The sequence below is a fragment of the Crinia signifera genome, chromosome 1 (genome assembly GCF_055691185.1).
Source record: "Crinia signifera chromosome 1, ASM5569118v1, whole genome shotgun sequence".
Lineage (NCBI taxonomy): Eukaryota > Metazoa > Chordata > Amphibia > Anura > Myobatrachidae > Crinia > Crinia signifera.
This window is the reverse complement of record NC_139217.1, coordinates 94,104,612-94,126,145: the sequence shown is the minus strand read 5'-3', so window position 1 is coordinate 94,126,145 and position 21,534 is coordinate 94,104,612. Positions and strand designations below refer to the sequence as shown.

The following is a 21,534-nucleotide window of genomic DNA, read 5'->3' as shown; positions in this document are numbered from 1 at the left end:
TCTCTGTCTCTCTCCTTCTTCTTTGGTTCCTTCAGCTCTCCTTGGACATGGTTTCCTAAGACTGGCTTGGGGAGGGGTATAGAGGGTGAGGAGCCGACACACTACTTAAAATTTTAAGTGCCAGCTCCCAGTTACTACACATTCTACATCTACAGTAAGGTCTATTTGTGTGTCCCATGTGGTATCCTGTTTTTTCTTACTTTTTACTGGCATTATGTAAAATTATTACCCAACATATGAGACAGGTAAAGCAATTGAATTAACCACATTTATTATCTCAGGAATATCAATAGTAATTCATTTGAAACACTGACATTTTATTTTTTAAAATTCTTTATAATCCAAAAATAGCTTTTTCATAGGATTATTTGACACTTACAAAGTAGTTTTTCAGGTTTAAATAACAACTGCTACTATTACTTTTGGATCATAAATTATATCATCAACTGCAATGTATGTGGTTTCCCTAAGGATTCAAAAATAATCCTAATTCTATTCCATACTGCAGATATCAGAGATGCTTCTGCACATGATGTCCGGCCACTGGTGACTTCCCCCCTACTCATCTGTCTTCTGGGTCTCTCTAGGCACTAGATTGAGTATGACAGGTTTTGTTGTCTTTGGGAAACCTGTTGAGTCAACTTCCAGTGGGATCTGTAAAATAAGAAGTAATATTTCACATAAATTGTGTTCAACCACTAAAATCAAACAGTCAGTTTGTGTGTTGGGTTTTAAAGCTTTGTTTAAATAGATTCTTCACCATAACCATTTTTCAATCTGTAGAAAAGTTCTCCCAGACGTCTAAGTTATTATTTTATTATTATGCCCTGTTCTGAGAGCACTGATAATTGATTGTTTCTAGTTTTACAAAGGTGACTAAAGCATATAGTACCACAGCATTCTTACAGGGTGGTAATGTATTTCCTACAGTCCTTTTCAAGTTGTCCGGATTATGTCCCTCCCTCTCTACCAATACTAATATCCAACAGTTATATTCAGTGCCGCATTATCTATAACTTATTAGAAGCTCTAGGGCTTTGGGGTTTTTTATTTACATTTTCACCCCACCCCAGTTCTCTGTATTTTGAGAAAATAACATTTAGGAAAAAAAGCAGAAAAGGGAATTCTGAGCGCAGATTGTGGGATTATGCACTGCAGCTGTCTCAATTTAAGGGGAATACCAAACCCCTTAGAGGTTAATGAAGACAGACAAAAAAGGAATAGAGGCAGCGCTGTGCAAAATCACTTTTACTTATTTATTAAAAAAGATTATAATAACACTTTAAAAATATTTTTGTAACTGTATGTCAACAATATTTGACAGCCATAAACAATCCTACAAGCATAATAAACACATATCACCCTTGGCTGATTAGTAAGACATAGGGTTAGCTGCATGCATGCAAGAATTTAAAAGAGGTTCTTTTCTCTTCTGTGATCACTTCATTATAATTGAATGGGTTAGTAGATTAGTATTAGCTCAGTCCAGTCCCACCTATGTGCACATGGTTTAGAATTTTATACTTATAGTTTTCCAGCTGCTGGGTGAGGGAAGTGGCTTCCAGACCCCGGTGTCACACTCCGACCACTGGTGCTTTCCAAATAATTGCGGTCATATCAAAGGTTCTCCACCGGCTCTATAGAAATGGCTGCCAAACAAATATCCCCGCTCTCCTCTACGCGTTTCTCCGCCTAAACGAATCTCAGCAGCTTCCTCAGGAGGTGTACACTTTATACAAATTTTATACTTATAGTTTTCCAGCTGCTGGGTTTAGGGAAGTGGCTTCCAGACCCTGGTGTCACACTCCGACCACTGGTGCTTTCCAAATAATTGCGGTCATATCAAAGGTTCTCCACCGGCTCTGTAGAAATGGCTGCCAAACAAATATTCCCGTTCTCCTCTACGCGTTTCTCTGCCTAAACGAATCTCAGAGGCTTCTTCAGGAGGTGTACACTTTATACAAATTTTATACTTATAGTTTTCCAGCTGCTGGGTGAGGGAAGTGGCTTCCAGACCCCGGTGTCACACTCCGACCACTGGTGCTTTCCAAATAATTGCGGTCATATCAAAGGTTCTCCACTGGCTCTGTAGAACACCTCCTGAGGAAGCCGCTGAGATTCGTTTAGGTGGAGAAACGCGTAGAGGAGAACGGGAATATTTGTTTGGCAGCCATTTCTACAGAGCCGGTGGAGAACCTTTGATATGACCGCAATTATTTGGAAAGCACCAGTGGTCGGAGTGTGACACCGGGGTCTGGAAGCCACTTCCCTCACCCAGCAGCTGGAAAACTATAAGTATAAAATTCTAAACCATGTGCACATAGGTGGGACAGGACTGAGCTAATACTAATCTACTAACCCATTCAATTATAATGAAGTCATCACAGAAGAGAAAAGAACCTCTTTTAAATTCTTGCATGCATGCAGCTAACCCTATGTCTTACTAATCAGCCAAGGGGGATATGTGTTTATTATGCTTGTAGGATTGTTTAAGGCTGTCAAATATTGTTGACATACAGTTACAAAAATATTTTTAAAGTGTTATTATAATCTTTTTTAATAAATAAGTAAAAGTGATTTTGCACAGCGCTGCCTCTATTCCTTTTTTGTCTGTCAACATTTATGAAAAGTGTGAGATACATCACTTACATAATGAAACACATAATGAAACAAAAACTATCAGGCGCGAAGGTATAGACTTTGTTCCAACAAAATAAAAGTAAATTACACTATAAAATAATATAATATAGGGCTGCTCCCAAATGCAATCCTGGAAATTGCTTTATAAAGAACTAGTAAATATTTTACAGTTACAGAGCAATTTAATCAAGTGTACATATATAGAGAGAGAGAGCTATGTAGTTGTAAAAGAGAGCACCACACAACTGGAAGAATTATAGTTAAAAAAATATATATATATTTATTTACTTGATGCAATCAATAGAAAATATGATTTATAAAACATCACTGTATACAGACTTAAACATGCATACATAACATAACAAATAAAAAACAAATAAAAAAAGCTCTTCAATATCTACTTTGAAAAAACAGATGATGTTAATCTGTTATAACCAGCTCCGGAGTGGTATTTAATAGAAATGAAAACTCATTGGGCGATAGAGTCTCTCCAGAAAGGGAGGGATTGGTATTGAAATGTGTTGGTTAACAAATTGGCAGTTCTCAAAGCCTTGGTTTGTTTAAACAGGATGGCGGAATTGGCCATTAGCGGTTCTAGATATGCCCACTTGAATATAATCAAAGGGTGGTTTATTGTAAACCCATATGCCGACAATACCTCAATACAAGAGTAGTTGTCTCCTTGCCACAGTCACACAATGATGGTATCAGGGATGCGGCTCAAGCTACTCCCGCTAACGTGGTCGGCAAAAGCCGGCTGGCCGCTGTGATGATTCGGCAGGGAGCGAGCCACAAACACAGGTGCTTAGGGTGTGGACTTACAGATTCCAGGCAATGATGGGCTGAGGCGTGTTTACCAATCTCCGATGGGAGGTATGAAGCGCCGGATGCTGCTGTGATAGCGGTGAGCAATAACGGGCTGGTATCGGGAGATGTTTGTAGAATCCAAATTTATTATCCTTCACGCGTTTCTCCGCTTTGCATAGGTTGCGGTTTCATCAGAAGGAAGTAAAAGGAACTTACATAGTAGGGATGGGCATTGATGATACCAAATCTTTGATAGTTTATTGCTGAGGGAGAATACTTTTTTCAGTGATGGGGAGAACCAAATAATTTCCCACCATTGATGGTACAAAACACCCAGTGGTTCATATTTGTTTTTCTTCAACATGGTGCTGGGATACAGACATAGCTCTGTCCCCTAACACCAATGAAGTCATGCCCCGAGGTGCTGACTGGACCTCGGGCCAGTCAGTGAAAGAACATGGGTGACCATCAGTTGCTGAAACCATTGCTTGTCATCCATCACTTAGTGTGCAACCATCGATGGTCAATTGACATCTTACAATGTATTGTAAACACATCGATGGCCGTACCCATTGCATAGAAGCAACTCCTTCCTGCTGCTGTATGGTCAGAGGAGCTTGTGCTGAACCTTGATTGGAGAAGCCCAGCACAGGCTTCTATGACTTGCAGGTGAGTGGGACCACACTGTCTTATTCAGTCCATGCTGTATGGAGGAGGAGGGAGCTGCTGCTGGAGGCTAAACATCAAGGTGCTGGGGTGAGACTACAGCAACACTTTTTTGCTTGCCCCACTCTGTATTTGTCTATATGTAACCCTCCCTCTATGTGTGTGTAATTCTGCCACCCTCCCTGAATATCTGCAGTGCCTTGGGGGTGTCACCGATTGCACCTTCTCCCCAATCTACCCTCCCTGACAACCACAGCTGCTCGGACCGTTCCTGAGTCTGAATGGAGGTTGTTCTTGCTGCGTGCTCTGTCTCTGCTGCAACTGTAATTACAATATGCTGGTGGCTCCTATGCAGCTATGGCAGGCAATAACTATAGTGGGCAATCAGGGTAGAATGGGTAATGGGGGAAAAAAAGGGAAATGACTGCGCTAGTATACTGTAAAAGAAATAAACATTGCCAGTACCTATTAAGGATCATTTAATATTGTTAATATATATTAAAAAGAAACACATGTAAACTCCACATTAATAAAGGCCAATAATGTGGCCACTAAAAATACCTTCAAAATAGGGAAAAGGGGGAAGGTAAAAATTTGTGTTGGTGGCTGAGAAAGTCCATACGGTACCGTATTGAGTGAACCAGCTGGTTTTTGAAGTTTTGGAGTGAAAAAAGGTTTGTCTCTTGTTGACCTCACTGATAGTGGTGCTGTAGTGACAAAGGCAGAGTACCCCAATGGCAGCTTTTTATGGAGGATGCATAGCCCCCTGCAGTGTTGTAGCCAAATGGATATTAAGGGCTACCTCTTAAGTCCAAGGAACAGAGTCCAGCACAGGTGATCATCAGAGGTTCAAATAGTTGTCCTGTAGTATGAAGGGTAACCGGATGGAGTTTGTTAAGTCAGCCACTGACTGTACAAAAAAGGTGGTTTACCAGTGGCTGACTGTACAAACTCCATCCGGTTACCCTTCATACTACAGGACAACTATTTGAACCTCTGAAGAAAACCTGTGCTGGACTCTATTCCTGGGACTTCCTTCTGCCCAGAGGTAGCCCTTAATATCCATTTGGCTACAACACTGCAGGGGGCTCTACATCCTCCATAAAAAGCTGCCATTGGGGTACTCTGCCATTGTCACTACAGCACCACTACTTTTCTGGTAAATGCAGAAAATGAGCTGCTGTGATTTCTTACCGGAGTGTCCTTACAAGTGCGGAAAGAGAAGTTCTGCAGTATTAGTGCGATGGCTGATTTCATGTTGATCAAGGCAAATCTCATCCCTATGCAGTTCCGTGGTCCAACTCCAAAAGGAAGGAAGGTATAGGAGTCTTGTACATCTCCATGCTCCTTACTGAATCTGTGTGCACAAGAGAAAACAATGAACCTTTCCTAATTCAACTAATAACTTGTCAACTCTGAGAACAGTGTTTTGCATAGTCATGGAGAGTGGTATCCGGATGCAGTACTGTAATATCTGGAAGTGAGCAATCATCTGGAACCTTGCATATAATTGAATCTGCTCCTTACCTGGCCCCAGTGAGTCTATGCTATATGCTGCACTTACAGCACCTCTGTACTTACAGATATTTGTTCATTAATCCGACAGTTGTAGCAGGAACCCCGGAGACAGTACACAGCCAGCGGCCAGACAAAGATGTACCCGAATCCCGAAGACCACACACTACTCCTTATTATAAGGACATGCATACCGCTCACTTCCACTCCTAAGTACTGTGGATATTTCAAACTGAGAGGGGGTACTCATAAATGAAAAGCCTAATCAAGGGGTACGGGAGAGAAAAAAGGTTGGGCACCGCTGTTCTAGAGCTTTGACAATCTGTCACACTTGTAATATTAACATTGTTATTACCAGACAGATGCAGTGTGGGTAAGCCATACTGTAGATCTGTTCAATTGGTTTTTTTGCTCACGATTTTCTGCTGAGTTATTTTTATACTGCATGTAAGAAACTTTAAGATTTATACACTTAAGCTGTGGACACACGGCTGCGATAGGGGCTGAAATTGCTGGGAATATGACCATATTGCCAGTGATGGGAGTGTGCCCCGGCGATAATCGCCAGGTGCGCGCTCCCGTTTTCAGCCCCGTTCTAATCACTGGTCGCAGGAGCTTGCTCCTATGACCAGCTGATTACCTCTGCGGCACCGCCGGCAGAGGTTCCCTTTAATCAGCGCCCATCTCTGGTCGCTGATGAAAAGTAGAAACTGAGCAATATATCTCCCCCGTGTGTACGCACCTTAATGAGGATAACATCTCACAAATGACCAGCAGAAGCCTAGGCAGGGCACTCTCTTAAGACCTATAAACGAGCAACTAAGCAATCTCTTTTGATCGTTTAGAAGTCAAGCTCACATCAACTTGTGGGTGTGCCCCATTGCAATGCACGGTCCCGTGTGTCACCATCGCCCGTTCAGATATTAAGCACTTGCAGTCATGATCTAGATCAGGGGTAGCCAACTCCAGTCCTCAAGAGCTACCAACAGTTCATGTTTTCCAGACCACCTAGCAGGTGCACAGGTGCACTCGTTACTGACTGACACATTACGAAAGCTCCACAGGTGGAGCTAATTACTTCACTTGTGATTCTGTGAGGAGACCTGGAAAATGTTAACTGTTGGTAGCTCTCGAGAACTGGAGTTGGCTACCCCTGATCTAGATACTGTAGATCTCCTGCATGTGCATAAAGAATAAATCAGAGCACAGATCGCTCATATTCACATCACTATGTGTATGGGCGGTCTAGCCAGCGATATGTGCTGAGCGATCTGTGCTAACTACCTTAGATTTCTCCGCAGCACAAGTTGCCCCCTGTGTACGGGGCTTTACTTCAACTATTTGTAGATATGTAGTTAGAGGTTTAAAAATAATATATTGCTTGGCATTCCTACTCAACAGGTAATATACACAGACTTAAGATCAATCTATCAGTTCTTGCATTAATATGGTGCTTTTCTGCATTTATACAGCTAATTACAGCTAACCTACAGTATTATCTTAAAGTCAGTACTCCTCTGAAATAAATGTCCTTCCAACTGTGATACCTTTCAGGCCTGAATTCGTCTGGATCTGGCCATATCTCCGGATCACGGTGCAGCACAAATATTGGGATCACTATCACTACCCCTGCTGGGATCGTTACTCCATTGATCTCATTTGTTTCCTTACAAACCCGCTCAACTCTCCCAGCTGCAGGGTAGAGGCGCAGGGTTTCAGATATCACCATATCAAGGTATTCCATCTGCATCAGAGCCTCGTAAGTTGGAGAAGCCTGTGGACAAAGAGCACAATTTCAGGTACATAGAACATGTTAAGCTGGCCATACAATTGGAGATTTATTGCGCAATCTGGCTGGTTGGAACAAAAATCTGGTAATTTATGGGAGCAAATGAGAGTTGACCATTTGCTTTGAAATGCTGGAAAACTGACAAAAACTGTCATTCAAATATTAACAGATTTTTGTTCCAACCAGCCAGATTGCGCAATAAATCTCCAAGTGTATGCCCAGTTTTACACACACTGGTAAATTTTCCATTAGGCACATGAGGCACGTGCCTGGGGGTGACACTTGGATGCTTGTGTTGGTACTGGAGTCCGAAATGTGCAAGTAACTGCAAGATATTTCCTATGTGTCTTGAATGGAGTGTAAATATGTAGGATGTGCACTGCACCTACTGCCACCGTATACTGTCTTAAGGGCCCCATACATCAGCAATTAATTGTGACAATTTTCAGATATGGAGATGACTGTCACAATTAATTTTAGATGTGTGGGCTCCCCCTTTTGGCAATCCCATTTCAAAATCGCCAATCGATTGCTTAATCAGGTTTTTAAACATGTTTAATAATCTGGTATTATCTGCAGATCTTTTTTATATGTGTGGGCATTCCCAATTCGTCTTCTTCATCTATTTACATTATGAACAGCTGAAATGACAATCGATTGGGCAATTTCCAGATATGGAGATGCAATCTTTAGATGGAAAAATCTGCCGATCACTGAAATAAATCTGTAATGTGTGGGCAAAGTCAGATAGATTGTAAAATCCATTTATCTGGCCAAAAAATCCCTGTATCTGGAAATCCATACATTGTGATTGCTGATGTATGGGGCCCATTACTTCGCAAATTTGTATACATAATTAAAAATAAGGTACTTATGTAATATCTGGACTCCCGTTTTTCTTATTAGGCCGTGTCCCCTCGCGGGGCTCGCTGCGCTCGCCACGCTTTGGGCACGGTGGCTCGCTGCGCTCGCCACACTATATAAAATCAACTCCATGCGTACTTGGATAGTAGGGGTATGAAAAAATGGGGTGCATTTAACATGGGAGTCCAGATAATACATAAGTACCAAAAATAATAATGAAAAAAAAAATGTCATTTATAGTGGTTTTTAATTTACTAAATTGGCTATCATCAAATGAGGGTTATAACCAATCGATAGGGGGTGCCTGTTACTGTTGTGACTAGGGCCGCCCCGGTTAATTATGTTCAATATGTGATGTATGGTACACAGTACTGGTATTTTTGTAAAAAAAAAAATCCTTAATGATTCACAGAAAATGTTCTGAACACTACTGATTTAAACTGTTCATCCTTCCCCTCATGAAATATAATTTGTCAGAATATTGAGATAAGACCCATACACACTAGGCCCAGCGGGGGTTTCTGTTATCGGCAAATGCATATACACTTGTAAATGTTGGCTCCGAGGTGAGCGAAGGCGGGGGGAGGGAGGGTCGGAAGTGATGGCCGCGCTGCCACAGCAGCATGACTGTCGTTAACGCGGACCTCCCTCCTCCAGACATGCTGGATGAGAGAGGGGTTGTTAACGATGCTTGGGGGCGTGCATCGTTAATGACATTACACACTAGAAGATAAAGTAAAATATATCTTTTAGAACGGGCTTCCTGAAAGATATCTTTCACTTTATGTTCTAGTGTTTATGGGGCCAAGCTATTGCTTGTTTTACAGTTTATTTTCCCACAAGAAATGAAGATCCTGTTATGTCCTTTGTTATGAGCTCAGCAGGCGAGAAGGCAGGAGCCAACACCCTTACTATAGGCAGCAAGTTTTAAGGTGCCCGCGCATGGCGAGTATTATCGCGTGTGATTTCAACTTTTTTAGTTTAAATCGCATCACATCTAGTTTTAAATCACACCGTGTTTATTTTGCCATGCGATGCGCGCTCCTGTGTAGTCCATATTGCAAGACAATAAAATATGCGCAGGCAGGTATTTTTAAACTAGATCGCATGTACCCTCTAATTGACTATTGTAGTGTATTCAAAAATCGAGCGTAGTTCAAATCACATGTATTATAAATCACACCCAGTGTGAGGTCCAAATTGTATGGCTCAAATTGCACCTAGCACACATCTCGCCGTGTGTGGGCACCATTACAGTAGAAGAGACCTACATAATAGGACATATTCTATTTACCTTGTTTGGGAGAACGGTATCAATTTCCTCCTGCAGTTTAGTTTGTACATCAGGGTGAGTGGCCAGAAGATAAGACAGGAACATCAGTGTAGAGCTGGTTGTGTCGTAGCCAGCCATGATGAAGATAAGTCCCTGAGCCATAATCTCCGTGTCTGTCAGCGCTGTGAAACAGAGCAAATATCTCCCTATTTGTATGTGATTTAAAGTAACATGAATGCTTTGGTTTTTTTTTTTAAATGGCATTGCAAAGACATCAATATGCCAGCATTTGTAATGTATAGTAATATAGGGATCAGACCAAGGGGCACAATGGCAAATAAGTAAAAACTAGGTTGTACATTGAAACTCTTTTTAGTCAAAGAAGGTTCAAGGACAAACAAGTCATAGCCAATGTATTGGAGAAACAGTTTCTTTGTTTAATCACTTTATTTTATTCTTTAACTACACAATAATGAATATTATTACAGTCATCGTTTTGGAATATTAGCTTCACGGCGGATCCTCAGGTGAAAGTAAGGGCCAGACCTCGCCGGGTAATAAATGTGAAAGCAGGTTACAAAGCTTATGCTGTGTTTCTAGTTACTTTCCCTAAAGATTGTTTTATACGTGTGTACAATAGCTGGAATACCCCTATTGCCCTGAACAGAATGTAGAATCAACCTTTATACCTTTATAGTTATGAGTCTCCTCCCCTGATGATGGATCTTGGTCTTTGGTTTGAGAATCCACCATAAGTTGTAGGAAATCTACCCGGTCCTAAAGTGGCAAATTGGTGAGGTGAGCAGAGATACAGTATACAGAAAGACTGTGGTGTTACTTCGGAAGGCCAACAAGTACTGTGGCCACAGTGGATGCAAGAAACCTTCACAACTTACCAGTCTAAAGACTGAAAAACCTAATGAAGCCTACACACGTAGCGATGTCAGGCCATATCCTGAGCGATGTTACTTAATTCAACTACATCGCTCAGAAAATGCCCCTACATCACTCCGGTGATTAATATCCAGCATGCTGGATATTAATCTCTAATCGCCGGGCAGGGCCAGTGTTCTCAGCGGAGGCCCCGACAGATCGCTCAGCACACTATGTATTGTCGCTGTGGGGATTATTCTGATTCACTCGGAAAGGCACAATCACTCTAATGGACAAAACCATATGCACTGCAGGTGGGGCTAATGTAACATGTGCAAAGAGAGTAAGATTTGGGTGGGGGGTGTACTTCAAACTGATATGTATATTGCAGTGTAAAAATAAAGCAACCAGTATTTACCCTGCACAGAAACAATAAAGCACCCAAATCTTATGCCCCTTTCCCACTGCAGCCTTAAAACGGTATTTTGCCGATTTTTTAGGGCAAAATACCGTTTAAGGCTGCAGTGGGAAAGCGCCAGAGTTGAAATACCGTTTAAAGTTAAACGGTATTTCAACCCGTTTTCAGAGCAGGGTTTTAGCCGGTAATCTACCGTTTAAGAGGCAATGGGAATGCCTCTTAAACGGTTTTACCAGCAGATGCAGCGAGGATGGCTCATATTTGAGCCATCATCGCTGAATCTGTATACAGCAGCCGGGCTGAAAGATGCGCGGCTTTCAGTCCAGCTGTCTGCTCCCTCCCTTGCCACCCCCCCTCCCCGCCCGCAGCGTCATATACTCACCGCTGCTCACCGGCGCCGTCCCGCTGTCGCTCACCGGCGCCGCCCCGCTGTCGCTCACCGGCGCCGTCCCGCTGTCAATCACCGCCCGGCAGTCCTGCTCCCCCGCCCGGCCACACAAGCTCGGCGCTCCGCCCCTCCCGGCCTGCTCGCCACACCCCCCGCCACGGAGACCTGCTCGCCCCGCCCCCCCCGCTGAACACGGAGCAACTGAGTAACGGAGTATCAGCCAGTAATATATACATTGCTGGCACAGGCCAGCAATGTATATATTATTGGTGCCACTGCACACCAATGATTATTTATCAGCCAGTAATATATACATTGCTGGCACAGGCCAGCAATGTATATATTATTGGTGCCACTGCACACCAATGATTATTTATCAGCCAGTAATATATACATTGCTGGCACAGGCCAGCAATGTATATATTATTGGTACCACTGCACACCAATGATTATTTATCAGCCAGTAATATATACATTGCTGGCACAGGCCAGCAATGTATATATTACTAGCACCACTGCACACCAATGATTATTTATCAGCCAGTAATATATACATTGCTGGCACAGGCCAGCAATGTATATATTACTAGCACCACTGCACACCAATGCTGTAAAAACGTTTTGAAGAGCTAAAACGTTTTACCTGCAATGGGAATGGGACTTAAATGGCATTTCAAACTGTAATCTGCTGCAGTGGGAATGCTAAATACCGTTTAAGATTACCTGTAACTTAAAACGGTTCTGCAGTGGGAAAGCAGCATAACTCTCTGCACGTTACATCAGCCCCACCTGCAGTGCACATGGTTTTGTCCATTAGAGAGTGATTGTGCCTTTCCGAGTGAATCAGAATAACCCCCTGTGTGTGTAGGCCCCTTAGGCGCCTGAGGTAATTTATTTGCTTCATAATTAAAATATATGATAAAAGTGTATTTTACACCAATGGCAGATAGCCAGATGTGTTTCCCCTATATACTGTAGTAAATATGGTAATTTAGGTCTCAGCATTTCAAGATTGCTGTGATGGACATAGGTTGTATAGTCCTATACATTTGTTTGAGTATAAGTGTCTCTAGTTTCAGCTCTTAAGCTTTTGTATTGTATCCATTTTTTTAAATTGTTGTAGGATGGGGCTGACAAAGTATTGCAGCATTGGGGACCTTGCATGTCTCGTTCCACCACCAGCCATCTTCAAACCAAATATTTCCCAATAAGCGGTCACTTACTGTGTGAATTCCTTTCCGCCGGCTTTCCTTAATGCGTTTTATGGCATCTTGGAAAAAGTTGAGAACACTCGCAGAAAAAAAACTAAAATTCAGTCTGTCCAGGAGGGGAATAAGGAACGGACACAGGACTGCAAGAGAAACATTCAGAATTGTAGTGAACAAGTAAAAAATCATCTTCTACAGTGAAATTGTAAACTCCGAATGCAGATCCCAGTAGAGAAACATGTGTGAGTAGCTCAGTCAGTAACCTACGTGTCAATAAGAACAGAGGATTGAAATAAGAGAAATTGAAAAGGTTCCTGGCATTGGTCACAAATGGATCGTTAGGATTGTTCAGTGAATCCACATTTACACTGAACGAAGTGCTCAGAACAATGTCCATGCTGTAGCTGCCAAAGATGCTGAGAAGATAAAATTAAAAAATAGCAATAAATAAATTGAAACATCCAAAACGGCTCATTGAAAATCACTGATCATTTTCAACATCCTCTCCATCAAAATTGGCTTCGGTTTATAGTGGTGATGTCATACAAATTCCCTCAGCCAATCAAAAGCTCAATTTAATGGAATCTTGCAGATACAGTGCATACTGGATTCAGTATTGAATCCCGGCGGTCGGGATCCCGGCGTTCAGAATCCCGACGCCGAAATCCCGACCGCCGAAATGCCGACAAGGGGGGGACGTGGATCGCCACGCAGCGGGCCCGGTGCCTCGCTACGCTCGGCACACTAATTTATTCTCCCTCCAGGGGTGTCGTGGACACCCACGGAGGGAGAAAGTGTCGGCATTTAGGCGGTCGGGATCCCGACCGCCGGGATTGTAACTGCATCCCGTGCGTACTATGATTACTAACAACCCAGTTTCCCAAATATACATAATTTAGTGTGAATATTAAAGAAACTATTTGTTTATTCATCCATAAGGATGTTCAAAACACAGTCTACTATGGGTGCAGAGCGATTGTGCACTCGGATTGCATAAGAATAGCGCACGGGTGACATATATTTTTTCAGATTTATTTAAAATTATTTTTTAGACCTTTATAATTCCATAGAAATGCTAATACATTTGTGTATACGTTAATAGTGATAATCTCATTCACAAACTCACACCCGCTATCCTGTGCCCTAAGGAACATCAGATCTGTTTGAAACAAACTAGTCCCCACCCATGGCCATTTCATCTCCAAGTCCCTGCACCTCCTAGCCATTACTGAAACCTAGGTTACCCCCCTCTGACATCACTTCTCCTGCTGCTCTCTCTGATGGTGGCCTCACATTCTCACACTCACCCTGACCGGATAGACGGCATAGGGGTGGTTTGGGGGTCCTTTTACCCCCTAGCTACTTCTATCAATTCATGCCCCAAAATCATCCCTCACATTCTCTACTGAGGTCCATGCTATACACTTCATTCAACCTGTTCATCCTCCTCCACTACCACTCTCCTCCACTACCTCTCTCCTCCACTACCTCTCTCCTCCTGCCTGTTTCCTCATTCCCTCCCTCTCATCAGACATTGGGGCAGATGTATTAAGTCTTAACTAGAAATAAATGCAAGGGTGATAAGGAAAGATAAACATTCAGCCAATCAGCTCTTTACTGACTTTTTTCAAACACAGCCTGTAACATGGCAGTTAGCAGGTGATTGGCTGGATGTTTATCTCTCCTTATCACCCTCGCGTTTATCTCTTGTTAAATCTGCCCAAAGTCTCCTCTGTGTTCAAGCATGCACTCAGATCCCCTATAGGTCTACACATATGAAGTTGGCCACCAGTTTTGCAATTTCCGTTGCTTTCAGCTCAAAAGCCGCCCAGTGTGTACGGCCGGCGATGAGCAGTGAGCGCTGATGCATGCTCCCGCATCATCGCCAGGCGCCGCCGTTCATCTACTGGTATTACCAGCAGATGAGTGAAGAAGTGGATGGGGTTCCATAGTATCCTGCTATGAAAATCATCACTGCATGCATGATGTATATATGCACCTTAAGCATAGCTGTGATCATGTTTATTTACATTCAGGGGAGATTCTGATTTGCGAACTCCCTTGGATGGAGAGTTCGGTGTTGAAGATTTGCGCATGCACATAAGCGACTATAAGCATGTGCTGGTCTGGACCCGTCGAGTGTGTGTGTGTGGGGGGGGGGGGGGCGCAGTGGTGGAGTAGGCTTCCAGGTGGCTTTCACATGCAAATGTCATCATTTCCAAAAACGCTGGGCGTCCCCATGCAAATGAGGCCTTTCATGTTCTCGGTGGAGGATGTCGCTAATCTAAGTCACCACAGACTGACTTAGGTTAGCGAGTGCTACAGAAATCATTTACTGGTGGGTGACCATCGAATGATTTCAGGCCCGCACGCAGGCCTGCGTATGGATGTTTATGCAAAACATCCATTCGCAGTGCCGCAGGGACATTCAGCGTTTAGCAGGGGCGGACATTTACAACGCCTGGTGGGTGGCGTTACATGGCTCACAAAGCAGCGAACTACCACTGCTTTGCAAACCAATCAGAAATAAGCCCCAGTGTAACTACACTACAATCTGAATAAGGTCAATAGAAAATGTGTATAGGCCGCATACTTACTGCTTCATGTCTATAGACTCTTTGTTACCCACTTTCTTAAACAGATTCTTCACTAAAAGTTGTCCATAATTTTGTATTATTGGGAACATCTGTAAGAATAAGTACATTAAATGACGAGGTCCTAAAGGTGCACATACACTAGTAAGATTTATCTTCAGATCTGGATGGTTGGAACAAAAACATGGTTATGGATGAGTGACAGTTTGTCAGTTTTCCAGCATTTCCCAGCAAATGGTCAACTGTCATTTGCGCTCATCCATAACCAGGTTTTTGTTCCAACCAGACAGATCTGAAGATAAATCTGCGTGTGTATGGCCACCTTAAGTCTTTGCGAGAGCAGCAAGCCACCAAGCCCGAAGTGTGGCAAGCACAGTGAGCCCCGCGAGGGGACGCATCCCCTCGCTGGGCTCGCTGTGCTCCCCACGCTTCAGGCTTGGTGGCTCGCTGCGCTCGCCACACTTTATAAAATCGACTCCACGCCGATGTGGATACTGGGGGTATGATGTGGATAGTGGGGATATTAAGCATTATGTATTTTCAGGGCTCCAGAGCCACTTACGTAAATTACCTAGCCAGCATAGTGTTAATGTGCTGGCTACGTAATTTACGTATTTATGTTTTACAGTTTTCTTACAACGCCTGTCCCACATATATGTGAGATATATTATATATATATATATATATATATACAGTATATATATATTACCTGCTTTAATTTTCCACTGGTGAATGTGGGGGACAGGACTGTTCGTATCCTCTTCCACTGCTCATCCTTAGCAGTTGACACAGCAAGCTTGAGGGGTCCATTTAGGCCAAAATCCTAATAAAAGCCAAAAGTACAAATCAGCAAAGACTGAATCTAGGCTGCACAGGCAATTTGTAAATACTAAATATATGGGAAAAAGTAACCAGTGAGGGTAACGAAACGCGTCAGGATACCCACTAATATCTTGGACTCTTGAGCTATATTGCGGGACACTCCCTATACCATCACTTGCCTGGTATCAACCTCCAATTTTTCATCCTAGCTGATTTCTACACTGGAAGAAAAAACTTTTGGGACACCACCACCATCTCAATATTGGGAAAGCCTACCACCAGCCTGTGGATACCTGTCATTCCATCTACAGAGACAGCAATTCCTAAAAACACAGTGGCAACAATATCCCAGCATGGTTCATGGACACCCATACTAATAACTTCCAATGAATAAGGAGGACAGGTCGATCCAGCTATTGGGCATAAGGGAGAACGCTATAAGTATATGGCTCAGTCCTATTTCTTTTATAATTTATCACCATATTTGTGCTGTTTTTAATCATTATTTGTGATTAAGTGTATCATTATCACTTATTCATTTTTTATCAGTGTCTTAATAAATGTATAGGAATTGTGATACCCAATTGACCTTTTAGTTATTTTGAATTATAATTCATAATTTCAACCCACCAATAACTACCTCCAAGCGCTCCACAACCCCCTTTTTTCTCTTCTACATATATTTCCAGGAATTGACATTCCTGGTGTGAGCTGCTGGAATCACACACACCCCATTTTTGGCGCCCACTTCTTGCCTTTTGGTAAGAAACCCCCCCTTTTTCCCCATTGTCAGAGAAAGCTGTGAAAGTGATCACTTCATTGCGAAGCTCTTAAAAGGTATTGCCTGTTATAGGAGCTTATGTCCTGGACAGTGATTTTCTATTAAAATGTTAAAAGTGATTATACTTAATAATAATAACTAACCCTTAAAATGGATTCAAATCAAGGAGATTACAAAGTATTGCAGCACTTTCCTTATAGAATGTATAACATCTTAACTAGGAAGGCCAATCCCAGCAGAGCCGGCCCAAACCAGTTTGATGTCGTAGGCAAAATTTTGGCTGGTGCACCCTAGCAATGCAACCAGTTCCGCTTCTGCCCCAGCACCCATCTCCCAACAGAGCACCCATCAACCAGCAGCACAGATCACACCATCGGCCACCAACACCAATCACCACTCACCCATAGTTATCCTCAGCCAGAGACCTTTAGCTAGACATCAAGGGCATCGGCACCCCCATTCCCCATATTTTAAATAGGGATGTTGTGTTGCTTGGAAGTGGAGTGGCAACCTTATACACATTACATTACACCAGCGGTTCTCAAACTGCGAGTCCTGACCTTCTCAGCACGGGGTCGCGACTCAATGTTGCTGACCATCAGGCTGATGACTTTTCTAATCTCAGTCAGTGATTCAAAGAGTCTGAAAGATCTGTTGAGTTGTCTGTTCTGTGCCTCCACAATGCTGCCATGCATGTGCTGTCTACATATGTGACGTGATCTGCATGAACTTGCTGGGGGTCATTATTTTTATTGTGTTATGGGGTCCCAGAGCAAAATAGTTTGAGGACCCCTGCATTACACCATAGTGTGCCATAGTCACATTACATCACACAGTAGTGTCTGTCATTACCATTACTCCACATCATATTGCTCTTTCTATACATTACACTAAACCACACAGTAGTGCCCTTTCTACAGGTTGCGCTACATAGTAGTGCACCTTTTACATATAATGCCACACAGTAAAAAACCTACACATTATTGCACACATTAGTAATGCCTTTATACATATAATACACATGTTCCACATATTATTACACCTCTACTCTCTGGCTATAAAGAACTATAACTATGGTGTTTAAAACAGTTTTTACCATTTCAATAACAATACAATCAAAACATGTTGACAACAGTATCACAATTTATGCCCCATTCTCACTGCAGGTCTTAAACGGTATATTGCTGATTTTTTCCCCTTTCTAAACGTTTAAGGCTGCAGTGGGAAAGCGCCAGAGTTGATTTACCGGTTAAAGATAACCGGTATTTCAACCCATTTCCAAAGCAGAGTCCTACATGTTTCAGAGCCGTTTTTTTATGCAGTGAGAATGGTTCTGAAACGGTATTTAAGATCCTACACTAGTCTTTCCCACTCCCCTGGCCCCCTCCTGCCCCCCCTGCCCCCCCTCCCCTGGTACCTTGCAGCTGGTACCTTGCATCCGGGCAGCGTGGCAGCATGGTAGGCAGGGTAGGCAGCGGGCATTCAAGGGCTCCTAGTCGACAGGTCCCCCTCCCCTGGTACCTTGCAGCTGGTACCTTGCATCCAGGCAGCAGGATAGGCAGCGGGCATTGATTCAACGGCTCCTAGTCGGCAGGTCTCAGACTGATTGCTGAAAGCATCATGCAGGAGGAGGCTGGTGCACAGACAGCGGGGGCACTGGGGATCTGGGCAGCGCGGTCCGTGCTCAGGAGGAGGAAGCGGAGGAAGGTCCATTAGGAGATTGTCATTTCATTGGCGGGGGTCCCTGCCACGAATGGGAAATAGCGGAGCCGTTCATTAAATATGTGCATATTTAATTAGCGGCTAATTAGATATGCGCATATGTAATTTTCAGGCCTGCTATTTCCCATTCGCGGCAGGGACCCCCACCGATGAAATGACAATCTCCTAATGGACCTTCCTCCGCTTCCTCCTCCTGAACACGGACCGCGATGCCCGGATCCCCAGTGCCCCCGCTGTCTGTGCACCAGCCTCCTTCTGTATGATGCTTTCAGCAATCAGTCTGGGACCTGCCGACTAGGAGCCCTTGAATGCCCGCTTCCTACCATGCTGCCCAGCTGCCCGGATGCAAGGTACCAGCTGCAAGGTACCAGGGGAGGGGGGGGGAGCAAGGTACCAGGGCAGGGGGGGAGGGGGGTACCAGGTACCAGGGCAGGGGTGAAGGGGGGTACCAGGGCAGGGGGGGGAGCGAGGGTACCATCTGGCAGGTACGGGGGGAGGGGGGGCAGGACAGGTACAAGGGGACACAAGGGGATTAAACGGTTTACTGCAATGTGAATTGTACTTAAATGGTATTTAAAACGGTAATCTACTGCAATGTGAAAGCTAATACCGTTTTAAATACCATTTAAAAATACCGGTTCTTTAAATGACTTGGCAGTGGGAAAGCAGCATAATTGTACTAGAACTTTGTGAAGACTGTTTGAATAAATACTTAAAGCATTTTCCAATGTAACAATCACGGTAACACTCCTGCAACATAGTATATGAACACATTTTAACATTACAATTTTGTCTCATAACACTTTCTCAGGAGAATACAGTTTTAATTCTCTGTGTCTATGTGCAACAGAACATAATGCACATACTGTACCTCAGCACATTAGTATTCATAAGAAAGTAGGGTCTGATTAGCAGGGGTGCCGGAAGACTCTTCGACAGTGGAGATCCCGACTCACAGGGGCTATTCTCCCTTGTGGGGGTCCACAACCCACATAGAGGGTGAATGTAACCTGTGGTGAGCGTAGATAACGCAGCAAGCCCGCAAGGGGCTTCTTTGCGTTCGCACCCCTGTCGGAGCACCGGCAGTCGGGATCCCTGACTGACTGTCGGGATCCCCACTGTCGGATCCCCATACCACACCCATTAACAGTAGATGGATTTGCAAAACAGCAAATCCATCAAAAGAAAATGCAAATGCAGAAAGAGGTGTCAAACGCCTCCTCACTGCATGTGCAACCCCAGTGCTGTGGCTGAGGTTGCAGCCTGGGTTGAAAGTCATGATGTTTCCTGCAGATAGCCATTTGAGTAAGCATTCTAATCACTGGACAATTATTATTGGGATGCAGTTAGTATCCAGGTGTTCAGGATGACAGCATCCCGACTGCCGGCACTGCAACCTCAACAAGATCAGGATGCCGATGTTGGAATCCCAACAAATATAAATATAATGTTAAAGTTATATAAAGTTATCATGCATCCGGGGAAGGGGGGGGGGGGGTAGGTTTAGGCACTAGTGGGACAATTTAGGGATAGGCTGCAGCTGGGTATATTTAAGATTATGATTTGGTTAAAGGGACGGGGTTAGGTAGATTTAGGCACCTACAATGGTGGGGTTACGCTGCGGGGCAGGTGGGTTAGGTTTCGGAACCAGCTGTGAGATTTAGGGTCAGACTGGTTGGGGGAGAGGGTTAGGGTCAGACTGCTAGAAGGGAGGGTTGGGGGGGGGCAGGTGGTATAAGTATACTTACCTGACCCTGTTGGGATTACATCCTTTGGGATGCCGAGATCTGTATTCTGGCTGCTGCCATCCTGACTGCCCGTTACCAGCTTTACAAAATTCTATTCAGTGAGTCAATAATCCGCCTTGTCCAAAGTGTGGGGTGCGGTGATTGCAACAATTCAGCAGGGAAAGAGATTGCTGTTAAGGGGCATACACATGGGGGGGGGGGATTCAGCCCCAGATCGCTCAGTGTGTACACCCCCAGGGATGGTGAAGTGCGGCCTCGTATGCATGAGCTGTCTTCCCTGCTAAGATTGCTGCGTTTTGCCTATTAACATAGGAAAAATGCTGCTCCGCACGGATTGCTCAGCACACATTGCGGCTGCATTGCGGGTGTGCAGCAATGAGTGCTGAGCGATCCATGCTTAAGCATGTCGCTCAGCACCGTCTCCTCTGCTGTGAGTATAAGGATTTAGTGAGAGGGAATGTTAACTATGTAAATAGTGTAGAGTCAGGAACCTTCTTGTCCACCTTGGAAATATTTCTGTGCACTGATTGCAGAGCTTTCTGTGCAGATTTACAGTTTCAGTCTACAGTAAATTATGTTTGGTAAGGCTAAAGCTGTGGGCACACGGTGCACTGTACTAGATAGTCAAAATGACCTAACAAATTAGCCAGGATGCATGTGTACAGGCCTTTTCCCCTGCGGATGATAGCGATGCATGGCCCCATCGCATCCATATCACCCGCCAAAAAAGACTGTGCAGGCAAGGCAATTTTGACTAAGAAGTGTATTCGGCTTCTTGGACAAATCGGCCTTAGTCAAAAACGCCCATGGGCTGAGCCAAAATTGGCTTATTCAAAATCGGCCTGCCCTCACACCATCTGTACACACCTTAACAGGGCTTGGAAGATCTGCAACTTGTAAGTGCATGTAACACTCACCTTTTCTGCTTCTGTGGAACCTCCCTGCATCCCCCGGCCACATGGAGCACCACCTGGGAGGAGCTGCATGCTGCATGTGACCTGGCTGTCACTCTCTCTAGGACAGGGATGTTGTTGAACTACACATTCCAGCATGCCCTGCTACAGTTTGTCTATTTGGGCCTGCTAAAACTGTTGCAAGGAATGCTGGGATATAGTTCAACAACAGCTGGAGGGCAGAAGGTTCACCATCCTTGCTCTAGGAGGTAGGAAGCTGCCAGCAGCCACAGACTGCGGTTGTCCATTGGAACGTGTGTGAGGGGGGGGGATTAAAAACCGTTGCAGAAGCCAGCTAGTGTCCCTCCTCTACTGGCCCTGCCCTATGCAATTGCCTATATTGCCTAAGCCTAGGGCCGGCTCTGAATCCCAGGATGTGATTTTGGCACAAAATTTCCGAGATTGAAGCCTTCAATCTTGGCATTTTTGGATTAATTTGCAGATTCACGGTTTAGTTATTTATGCCAGACAGT

At 44.0% G+C, this 21,534-nt stretch overlaps 1 protein-coding gene across 3 annotated transcripts in view; it reads right to left on the bottom strand.

The window, feature by feature from the left end:
* Positions 1–254: 254 nt before the first annotated feature.
* The window catches only part of LOC146058377 (cytochrome P450 3A24-like), a 36,966-nt gene continuing 15,686 nt past the window's right edge, over positions 255–21,534 (bottom strand). For all 3 annotated transcript variants that reach the window (XM_083170664.1, XM_083170668.1, XM_083170671.1), the window contains 9 exons: positions 15,745–15,858; positions 15,039–15,127; positions 12,709–12,857; positions 12,457–12,584; positions 10,244–10,331; positions 9,576–9,736; positions 7,176–7,402; positions 5,308–5,470; positions 255–654 (listed from right to left, as the gene is read on the bottom strand). In XM_083170664.1, coding sequence (XP_083026790.1) covers positions 559–654; positions 5,308–5,470; positions 7,176–7,402; positions 9,576–9,736; positions 10,244–10,331; positions 12,457–12,584; positions 12,709–12,857; positions 15,039–15,127; positions 15,745–15,858 — 1,215 coding nt within the window. In that variant the 3' untranslated portion in view covers positions 255–558. The remainder of the gene's footprint in view (positions 655–5,307; positions 5,471–7,175; positions 7,403–9,575; positions 9,737–10,243; positions 10,332–12,456; positions 12,585–12,708; positions 12,858–15,038; positions 15,128–15,744; positions 15,859–21,534) is intronic.